General features: G+C 37.8%; 1 protein-coding gene across 7 annotated transcripts in view; it reads left to right on the top strand.

Moving 5' to 3' along the window:
- The window catches only part of LOC135219392 (tyrosine-protein phosphatase non-receptor type 4-like), a 523,112-nt gene that overhangs the window by 498,164 nt on the left and 13,641 nt on the right, over positions 1-11,307 (top strand). For all 7 annotated transcript variants that reach the window (XM_064256132.1, XM_064256131.1, XM_064256135.1 and 4 more), the window contains one exon: positions 7,074-7,191. In XM_064256132.1, coding sequence (XP_064112202.1) covers positions 7,074-7,191 — 118 coding nt within the window. The remainder of the gene's footprint in view (positions 1-7,073; positions 7,192-11,307) is intronic.

Raw genomic sequence — 11,307 nt, 5'->3', positions numbered from 1 at the left:
CTTCCCTTTTTTAGTTTTCTGTAAAAGAAAACTATTGTGCCGGCTTAGCCTGTCCGTCTGTCGGCACTCATATGTTAAAAAAAACTACTATGACTAGAGGACTACAAATTGTTATTTTGATCAGTCACCCTCCAATCATCACACATATCAAATTGCAACCCTCTAGCCTCAGTAGTTTTTATTTTATTAAAGGTTAAAGTTAGCCATGGAGCGTGTGTCTGGCAGTGCTTTCCGGAGCCTTGGGCTGCACCCTCGTTCTACCGCATCTGGCGAGCAATTGGAGAGCTCCTGGTCATAGTTGATTCTGGTTTTATACAGCATTATACAGCAGAAAGCTCGATTGTGCCGAAGAAAATTCGGCGCATTATTTATTTGTTATATTCCAAACATTATTATCTGTGCTTTTCGACTGTCATCCGTTCTTAGAATAAGGACTTTCTATTCAATGATTACTCAGATAATGTCCAGATAAGAGTAGTGATGATAGTGGGATAGTGAACTGCCAAGTCATTGAGGAATGTAGCTTGATACCAGTTGCTCAAGTCGTATGTAGTGTTGACCCGACATTCTCGTTTTCGAGAGAAATGTTTAGTTCTCCTGTGCTATTTGACCAACGAAGAATTTAATTAAGTAATACCATTTTTTTTACATAGTGTTACGCGTATGTAACTATATTTTGTCTGTAGTTTTAATGTAAAATTTTAGGAATAACGATTGATTTCATTCGAGTCTCGAAGTTTGCGGTGTTGAGTGGAATAGTCACGCTGAAATAGCGATGTCTTGTTTTTCATTTTGAACTTGCATAATTTGGTATAAAGGGAAGTGACCTTTGGAATAATATTTGAGATAAATTATTCTGACATTTTTTGAATCTGCGTTCAGAGACCAGTGATTAAAGTAACAAATGGAGACTATTTTGGCTTGAGGGAAGACTGATTTTTTCCCCAAGTTCTGAGAGAGAGAGAGAGAGAGAGAGAGAGAGAGAGAGAGAGAGAGAGAGAGAGAGAGAGAGAGAGAGAGAGAGCGAGCTAAAACTTAGCGTCCTATTTTCAGCGGATTATTTTTGTGATGATTATTTTTGTGATAACTAAAATTTCAGTACTTATGTTGATTGAAGATTTAATTTTAGATAATGTAGATTGCTTAAATGAAACAAAAATTGATCCACCACTCCATTATTAAGAAAGATTATTGAGCCAGATAGTGAAGGGAGAAATACTTTGTGTGGTTGTCTGAAGGAATGCTTACAAAAGTTACCCAAGACGAGGACTGGATGTACTACTAGGTTGAGACGACATGACTTCCAGGTAGCGTGAACTAAGCCACGAGATTTGAAATGACAATTGCTTTACTTCCTGTTCTAACTAAGGGAAATAACGCAATGGCTGGGCCTAGACTGGCAGTTGAAAGTCATTTGCAGGTAAAGGAATATTGTTTCGATAAAAATGAATGTAGCTTTTCCTCATGCGTCTTTTAAAGAGGTAATTGCTGTCATCGTAGGATATTTCAAGACAGTTTTAATAAGTCTTAGTAGTGATAATCAGGTTTTGTTGTTCATATTAGTGTTGCAGTAATCATAATCAAACCTCTGACAAACTTTTGGTAGTTGGATGATATGTGGTTGGAGTTCCTTACTGCATGCCACATGGCATGAAGACACTGATTTATAATTCTTAAATTCATTTTACCCTTGACGTCATTTAGCCATTCAGGTCATGAACGTATTAATAGGGAAGTACTTAGAGAGCCCGCAAGAGGAAAGTGGGAAATGGTTAACAGTGACCGTCTGTGTTGGCTGTCGACGTCATTTCCTTACTGAGAAGGACGCTTACGTTCCTGGCGCCTGGCGCTTTTTTTTTTTTTTTTTTTTTTTTTTTTTTTTTTTTTTTTTTTTTTTTTTTTTTTTTTGTTGTAGTCTTTCAGCGCTAGACGAGAAGCATGTTTTTTTAGATTTTTTATTAATTGTTTATAATGATTGTGAGTACACTTAGATTATGTTCGGTATATAGTTGTTTCGCTTATTATGATTGAGTACTTGAAGATATATTCAGTTTATAGTGGTTACGATTATTTTGGTTTTGATTTTCGTGTATTTTGTGTGTGCTGTGTCTACATAAACAAAAAATTAATAAAATAAAATAAAATAAAAACTACCTCAATACCGAACGCATATTCCCGAACTGTAACAGAGTATTGGCCCTTCCCTGAAAAATCGGGACGCATTACCTTAAAAACTAGCCATAGAATCATCTTGAAAATAATCTCATGAAGTTTCCCACACCCAAATTGTGAGTGTGGCTTGAATCTGAACTAACCCAACCTAACCTAACCTAGGGGGCATGGCAAGAAACCCGGGGCTAGTGCAATACTAGTATACATCGCGGGAATTTGCATACCGGAAACGTTCTGTCCCATAACGGGAAATTTCCTGTTCGTTTCAAGTAGACGAATTGTGGGCGAAAGTATAGTATCGACAGATGCTGCTTGCGGAAATGTCATTTATTATCAGTCTGCCACCGAATGCCAAAAGATTTCTCGATGAAAGTGTCATATACCTCGTGAGATTCCGTAGTGATAAGAATTGTTCATATGTTATCTTCAGATGACTGGTTTCATTTATTTTATTGTGTCGCTACTGACACTCGAGTATTCAGCATCTTCACCTATGAAAGTGTTATTTTAGTCGTAAATAATGGAGAAAGATTAAATCGTGTAGTTCCTTTATTTAGCACGTTTTAATTTTTTTAAGATTTGCAATCACTATGTTTTAGGTCTTTAGAAGTTACTATATTTGTTATGACCATAGCACTGGGAAATTTTTTTTTAATCGATTCGTCTCTGTAATTTGTTTCGCCGCTTAAGTTGTGTTTGTTAGACAAATAATGGAATTTTTGAAAGCTCAGAGATTTTGTAGACATGGCATTTTCATTTGGCCATGGTTGTAGGTTGGTTAGGAGTCATTTTCAATAGCTGTCGGCGTCTACAATAACGTTACAATGAGATCTCCCAATATTCCGTCAAGTGATGCTACTCGTGGCTTTGTTATACAGGGTGTCCATAAAGTCCCAGTATCATTACAAGTATTTATTGCTCAGAAACCATATAACATAAAGTAATGCAGTTTTTTGTAGAATATTCTACATTCCCTCAAGTTTACATTCAGAGTACTTTATTCTACAAAAAAAAAAAACTAAAAAACTGCATCACTCCATGTTAAATGGTTTCCGAGCAATAAATTCTTGTAATGGGACTTTGGGGACACCCTGTACCAAGTCGATGGACAGTACTAGGAAGAGGAAGACCCTGTGAGCCCAGAAGTTTGTCGAAAGTTAAATCAGACTTAACTTTTACTTTTTAGATTTATACTCTGGTTCATGAGTACCTGCATCTTTTAGTTCATAACTCAATACTTCTAGGTACGCATTGTACCTCATCTGTGTTATTATGCAGTTAAGGTTGTATCATTTCCGGTTTAAACGATTACACAGCTCGCGTACACACACACACACACACACTGAAAATGTTCAACTTAGAAGCATTCAATTTTACTTGAAGTTCTTGGTTTAAGCAATGCAATTTTTAAAATGTGAACTTTATGCAAGAGAGTCTCTCTCTCTCTCTCTCTCTCTCTCTCTCTCTCTCTTCTGTGATCGTGTTTTTGTGTCCTTCTGCAAGAGTCTCTCTCTCTCCTCTCTCCATCTCGTCTCTCTTCTCTCGCTCTCTCTTCTCTCCTCCTAATTTCTCTCTCTCTCTCTCTCTCTCTCTGTATCCGTATTTTTGTGTCCTTCTTGCGCAGAAGTCTTACGTAAACGGTCTCTTTTACGCACATTTTTGTTTGACGTCACCGACTCCACACAACGAACAAAGGCCTCCTGTGATTCAGTCCCCCTTCAGGCAGGGCCGCAAGGGAACCGGAATGTTGATGCAATAACGGTGAGAAGAAGAAGAAGAACCATTTTTCAGGTGGAATGTGTGTGTGTGCGTGTGTGTGTGTGGGTGACGTAATGCAAAATGGGTCTCGATCGCTCTTCCCTCCTCTCCTCTCCTCTCCTCTCTCTTCCGTCGATGGCCATGATTTTTTTTTTATTGGTTATTTCCTCTCCTGTTCGACTTGATGTACGCTTATGTGTTTGTTTAGTTATCACGCCAAGGAGCGGCATAACTTATGAGACCTTCACTAGAACAGCATCGTTCCTGCAACATTTCTCCGTCAATTAGGCTAGGGTTTGACAGCTTAGGTTAAGTTGGTTAGGTGAATTCTAACATAAATAGATGTAAAGCAGACACATTGAGCTTCGTTGAAAAAAAAACGATGCCATTTTAGTGGAGATAACATGATTTGAAAGCTGTCAGTCACCTGTCGCCTGGTTCTCTCATTTTATTGCATGCAGATACAATGTTGTCTGAGAAGAGGCTCCATATTGTTTATTCAACAAGAAAGGACTTTACAGTAGATCGAAAAGTATCGTTGTTGCAACGCCATTTTAAAGTTTCAGCCAGTTAATCGATCAGTCAGTCATTTTGAACACTCCACAAAAAATGCGTCTGTTGGTTATCAGATGCTTCGTCTTTCACAGAGTGAGGGGGGGGGGGGTTGCTGAACGAAAAAATCAGAATTCCTGTGTCCTTCCCAATTGATTGCCTTTTCTCTTTCTTGGACATTTTGAATACGTTTCTTTTCGTGATTAGCTGCAATGTTGTGAGCATGTTATGTTGTAATGAATGTAATTCTAATTGAGTTTTGTTGCATTTATTTCTGGCAAAAATGAATCCACCGTGCATGCAGTTTTGTTATAAGGTATTGCTGCCAGTTAAAATACAGGAATCATCGTTGTAATCTGTTTTACAAAATCGAATATTGTATTGTCTTACAAAGTCCATCTATGAATGATGCCCTGCAAAATCTTTGTATTGTGCCTTACTAAATGATCGTATCTTGATTTTAAAACATGTATTGTGCCGTACAAAATCATTGTTGTATCATTCGCTATAAAATCCATTGCTGTAATGTAAATCACAAAATTTACCTGTGTTGTGAGTTGTCAAAATCCGTTTTCGTATTAGGCTTCGATGCATCGCTGTATAACAACGACTTACAAAAGAGAGAGAGAAAAAAGAATCATTGCACTGAATATTTTTTTTTCTCCTCGGAGACCAACATCTGGCCACGAGTCAAAAATGGAATTGGTTGCTGCTCCCCATCGGTATTCTGTGACGTCACTCATTGATAAATCAAAAGTTGTGTCTTTCCTACGTGATGTCAGGCGGTGATGCAGTCTCACTCCGCTCCTTCTCCCTCTCCTTGTGGCTGGATTTAGTTGACGGGGGTTAGGGTGAAGGGTGGGGAGGGTGTTAAGGTTCCGTGCCCACCTTCCGTAGTTCCCATGCCCTTGAAGTGAGTCATCTACGAGACTCGACAATCGTACCCGCTTTTGGGATTTCACCCAGGGTAATCCTATTTTTTTAAGGGGCTGGGGGAATTTTTGAGTAATTTTCTCTTTCGCTTATGCAAATTTTTGGTTGAATGTAAGCAGAAGACCTGGAATTATTCAGCAACTAATATTCTCTCTCTCTCTCTCTCTCTCTCTCTCTCTCTTGAAGTATTTTAGCTAAAAAAAAAAAAAAAAGTATCCTTCATGATGTAAACTTTCACAAATACAGTATTCGCCAGGTCATGTATATGAGGCCCTTTCCTTAAATTCAGATTTCAGATCAAGTGAAATTTCTTACTGAAGGAAATACCGTATAATCATAAAGGTTTTTTGCACATTCGAGTGGCGTTACTTAACACGGGCATCGAGTAAAAGCACGAGGAGGCAGGTCTGGGGTGCTCCTAGATGGGGACGGGGGAGCAGCTCGAAAGAATGCCACCCCGAACAACCTTGCTGTCCCTGAGCTGTTCAGCTTTTAACCGGACACCGGATGGACAGAGAGAGAGAGAGAGAGAGAGAGAGAGAGAGGTAATCTGATGAACTACCACGTCCGGCAGTAAGTGAGAATTTTATCCCCTATGTACCTCCCAATTTTTTTTTCCAAAGAATGGGTTATGGTGGTTTGCATTACGTTAGTCTATTAATGTCTTGGATGTTTTTTCCTCTCTCTCTCTCTCTCTCTCTGATACATCATATAACATTAGCTAACACCCAGGCATATAATACACTCCCTTGGTCAATAGTACACTGGGTTCCTATGGAAACACTCCTTATTGTTGAACTAAGTGCAGGGGGAAGGGGGGGGGGGGTTCGACAAAAGGGGAGCGTAGGGTGGCGGTGGAAGTGAGTTGTGTGAGATTTGTGTGAATCATCATAAAAATAGACGGATGATTCAAGTTTCCAGGAATGAGTGGTGTGATGGAGGGGAGGGGAGGGGAGGGGGTGGGCGTTCTTGATCCTCTTACCCGTTCTCCGGATGTAAGGAAGACGGGCCTGTGGGCAGTGGGCACTGAAGGCAGAGCCGGTAGTAGCATCCGAACACTTGCTGAGACAACCAGTGTCAGTCAGCTTCTGCTGCTGTTGTGTCGCGAGGGAACCTTCATCTCAGTCAGTCAGACTCAGTCAGTCTATCTTGGCAGTGCTTGGACCTTGGGCTTTGCGGGCAGAGGCTGCGGAGATTGCAGTCTGTCGGGCATCGTCGCTTGATCTAGTGTTTTGATTGTTTGGGACACGAGAGAAGAGACTTGTTTATTTTTGGATCTTGGATTTGAAACTGTGTCAGGTGTTGCTTGCGAAATAATCCGAAAGTGAACTTGGAAGGGGATTAGGAACTTGTTTATTTATTGGAAGGCAACGGCGACTGGAGAGATGGTGGTGAGTATACGATTTTTCTCGTAAATTACTGTAGGAAAGGTTCTCTATCCTAACCGATATTGAATGACTTCAATATGATGTAGAATGATCTTAAATGCAAAGCTGCAATTTTAATTTATCGCCAATGATTTTCATGCTTTCAAAAGCATGTGTATTACAAATATATAGTTTGTCTTAAAGAAACGAAAAGTAAAGTTGAGGCGTGCGAGGTTCTGCCGAAATTGACGTGTGATAGTAATTTATTGGTTTTTCTTCCCCCAATTCCAGGTCCTCCTCATCAATGGGCGAGATGTCTCTGCCATGACCCATGAACAGGTGGTTAACTTTATCCGTGCCTCAAGAGAATGCCATTCCGGAGAGCTCGTCCTGACCGTTAAACAAAATGGTGAGTAATATTTTTTTTTCGTCAGATATCTTCTTCTTAACACATTTTTAACCCTCCTCCCCCGTCCCGTCCCGTCCCCGTCCCCATCCCCGTCCCCATCCCGCCCCCACTCAGCCCTGGAAGTTACTCAAATAACTGAAATTATGTGGAATCGTAAGCCGTTTGAGAAGTTATTCAAAGACATAACTATTCTAAAATATTTATAACGCTAAAAAACAATTTCTTCAAGAATAACTGGTTACTAAATGAGGGCCGCTTGATGGATAAAAGAACACACACACACACACAATGCCCGTCCTTACATGCATTTATTCAATAAATCAATATCAGGACATATATTTTTGTAAATTGGAAGGACATATTTTTGTAATTGGAAATGTGATATACATAAATAGACACGCATGTAATATCTTCTTTGTTTCTTGGCCTTTTTGTGGCCAAGCAACTTAGTAATCATGACAAAATGATAATCGCTTTCAATGCAGTTAGATTTATATCCGTTTTTTTCATTGGCCGTATTAAAATCTTATATATATAATATATATATAAATATATATTATATAGAATATATATAAATATATCTATATATATATATATATATAATATATATATAGATATATATATATATATATATATATATATATATAATATATACTATATATATACACGAATGAATTTTATCACGGCGCCGTGATTTATACAAGCATAAAGCTACCAATATCCTTTGATTTCCAATTCGCTCTACCTCGAAAAATTATTTACTTTCATATGTTATCCGAAGGGGAATTTTTTAATTGATAATAAGTTTGTTACGAACTTGCTATCTAGTAAAAAAAATCTACTTCTGTTAACTTATATGAAAATGTATTATTTCCGAGGTAGAGCGAATTGGATATTAAAGAACATTTGTAGCTTAATGCTTATATACATAATATATGTATTGTACTTACTTTTAAATTTTGCTGATTTCTTCGGAAACTGAAACATAAAGAAAACATTCGTAAACACGAAATGTTAGGGATGTTTCTTAAATTGGATTATACTGCAAATTGAATTAGATGTGAATTTGAAAGAGGAATTTTGCTAACATACAAACCAAACCTTGGTTACTTGAATTACCATTCGATGGTTTTTTTTCTTTTGGTAATCCATATTTCTCCGTTGGATGCTTTTTATCTATAATAGTAACTTTCATTCTGTTTATTACGTGGATTTGAGTTTAAATTATTTTAGGTGATAAGAAAGTACTTATACAATTATTTAATGAATGTGAAATTAGGCCTAGTTAACCCTTTAAGAGTATGGATACGGGTACATCTTCTTACAAGATAGAAAACGAGAATTCGAAGGTATTCTATTGTATATTGTTTCAAGGTAATTTCATTTCATTGGCCATTCACTCTCGACTTTATTTCATGGTGTGCTTATTAGTTTTATTGACGTTAAAGTAATTTCAAAATTTAAAGTAGGTATAAAATGAAAATTTGGCAGGAAATTATCTCTATTTTAGAATACCTACCTCCAAATATGAATGGGCATATCCATTACTGCCAAGATTCGTGTCAGAAATATTGATTTTCTGTGCTGGGTGGAATGTTACCAAATATTCCGGAGACCGATGAATAGACACTCGGTTCCATATTTTATGTTCTCGAGGGTAAGAGTGCTATTCAGGGTATTGTTGAAAACGCGGCGTTTCTGAAGTTCATGCTCATGTACATTTCGAGGCCCATTTCCTCGTTAAATCTTTTACACACACACACGCACTTGTAAGGGAAGTAAAATCAGGGAGTAAAACTAGGGTTTCTCTTGAGAAGGCATTTGAAGAAAGCAAGTATATATAAATAATATTCAAAGCCATATGGTCTCAAACGAACAGACACACACACTCACAATATATATATATATATATATAATATATATATATATATATATATATATATGTGTGTGTGTGTGTGTGTGTATGTATGTATGTATGTATGTATTATATAAATAATTATTTTTGTGTTTTCACAAAATCTTTTGGAATAAGGTTACTAGCCCCATGACCTTCTCCACCGCGCTTGCGACACAAGTAGACTAACGACCAGATGCATAATTCACTGCCTAGGTGGACGGAGAACTCTCGAGAATCGAACGGAACCTTTCGATGGGAAGCGACTCTCCTAATCACTGGAAATACATAGTCTGCTCAGTATAATTCTGACTAGCTTAGTTTAGCATGGTAACATGGCAGGTTTCGTTTCATTAAACGGTAAAAATATCATACACGCTTCAGGGTTTGGTTTTGCTATGCTCTCTCTCTCTCTCTCTCTCTCTCTCTCTCTCTCTCTCTCTCTCTCTCTCTAATGTATATATATGTGTAAATATATATATATATATATATATATATAATATTATATATTATATATATATTATATATATATATGTATGCATACATACATTGATATAATCACACATTCACAAATGATATTACATTCAGGTCGTAATTTATTTGTGTTACTATTTCATTAACTTGAAAATGTCACGTCTGTGGCATCTGTGCATCTGACTAAATGAGTTGAATATTTGTCCATGTGTGAATATTACATATTACAGTCAGGAAGTGTCATAACGCTATGTTTCTCTCATGTAATAAAGTTGAAAAGTTTATCTGGATCTTGAAAACAAGTGCGATACGAAGAAACTGCGAAGGTACGTGACACATTTCAGGGCTCGTGTTTTTTATCTCCCCTCTTATCAGCATTTGACGATATCATTTGTCCCTTTGGAGAACATAAACTGATTTCACTGATGTTTCTTGAGAGAGAGAGAGAGAGAGAGAGAGAGAGAGAGAGAGAGAGAGAGAGAGAGAGAGAGAGAGAGGTGAAAAATTTCTCTGAACCCCTTGTTTTCTTAGCTATGTCATTATTGTATACAATTTATTCACCTACTGATGAATTATATCTCTCTGCCGTGATCACCAGCAGTCAATTGAAGGCAAACTGATGTCCATCCAGTATTCTTACTTTCTACGACCGGGTCTGGGATGCGAAAGTGGTATCATTGCACCGCGTAGGCAGCAGAATGTGATAAGGAAGCCGACTAAAACCAGTCATTCAGCCATTGACTCATATCCCAGTTTTATTGACATTTATGAGTATTATGACAAAGTTTACGGTTATTGTCGTCTTCCGTCTGTACTCGCATCGTAGCGGAGATGGTAATGTTTGTCTCACAACTAAGCAAACTTGCATTCGATCCCCGAACAGGGTAAAAGAACTGTATGGGCACGAGAGAGAGAGAGAGAGAGAGAGAGAGAGAGAGAGAGAGAGAGAGAGAGAGAGAGAGAGAGAGAGAGAGAGAGAGAGAGAGAGAGAGAGAGAGAGAGAGATGATACTCCACAATTAACATGGGTAAACAATAGTCCTTCCTATAATTGAAACAGAGGGGCTTAGGCCTCACCTAGAGGCGATTTAACAACTCAACAGATCGAGTTCTTGGATATTAAGTTCTGGTGCTTGTTCCGCTGATTGGGCAACTTTTATATAAACACTTCATTTTTAGATAGTGGAAGTTGAAGTATTTAATAATTTACAGCGTAATGCTCTGCATTTTAGTTTATGGTGGTATTAATCATCTTGGAGTAGTTTTGTGTCTCGTCGCTTGGTTGATTGTGGTGGTTGAGATTAAGCGGGAATCATGCCAGCACAGTCACCTTGCACTAAGGTGTGAAAGGAAGTAGGAGGTCTTATGTGAACCACTGGACTCCACCTGCCAACAGAGACTGCAAGGTTACTGTTGACTCAAACTTTCTTTGTAATGGCTGAAGAGTGGCCTCCAACGCCTGTTTAAAACACTGTGCCCTTCCCGATAACAGAGATTGCGAGTTTGTCTTTATCTAGTAAAGGTGAAAATTGTACACCTTGCTGCGTAATTCTGTTTTGAAAGCTTACCTAAAAATTAAAATTAAAATTTCGCTCTTTGGGATTCAGTGTAGATTGTTATCCTAATATATATTCACTGCACATAATATGAAGGCTTCAGTGATCAGTTATGTCTAAAGCATTAATAGAATAAAAATACATAAGTCTGAACTGGAATACACTGCTTGATATTGCATTTAATACAAGTTTC

Source organism: Macrobrachium nipponense, chromosome 1 (genome assembly GCF_015104395.2).
Source record: "Macrobrachium nipponense isolate FS-2020 chromosome 1, ASM1510439v2, whole genome shotgun sequence".
NCBI lineage: Eukaryota > Metazoa > Arthropoda > Malacostraca > Decapoda > Palaemonidae > Macrobrachium > Macrobrachium nipponense.
Note: the sequence above shows the minus strand (reverse complement) of the source record. Positions and strands in the feature narration are given on the sequence as shown.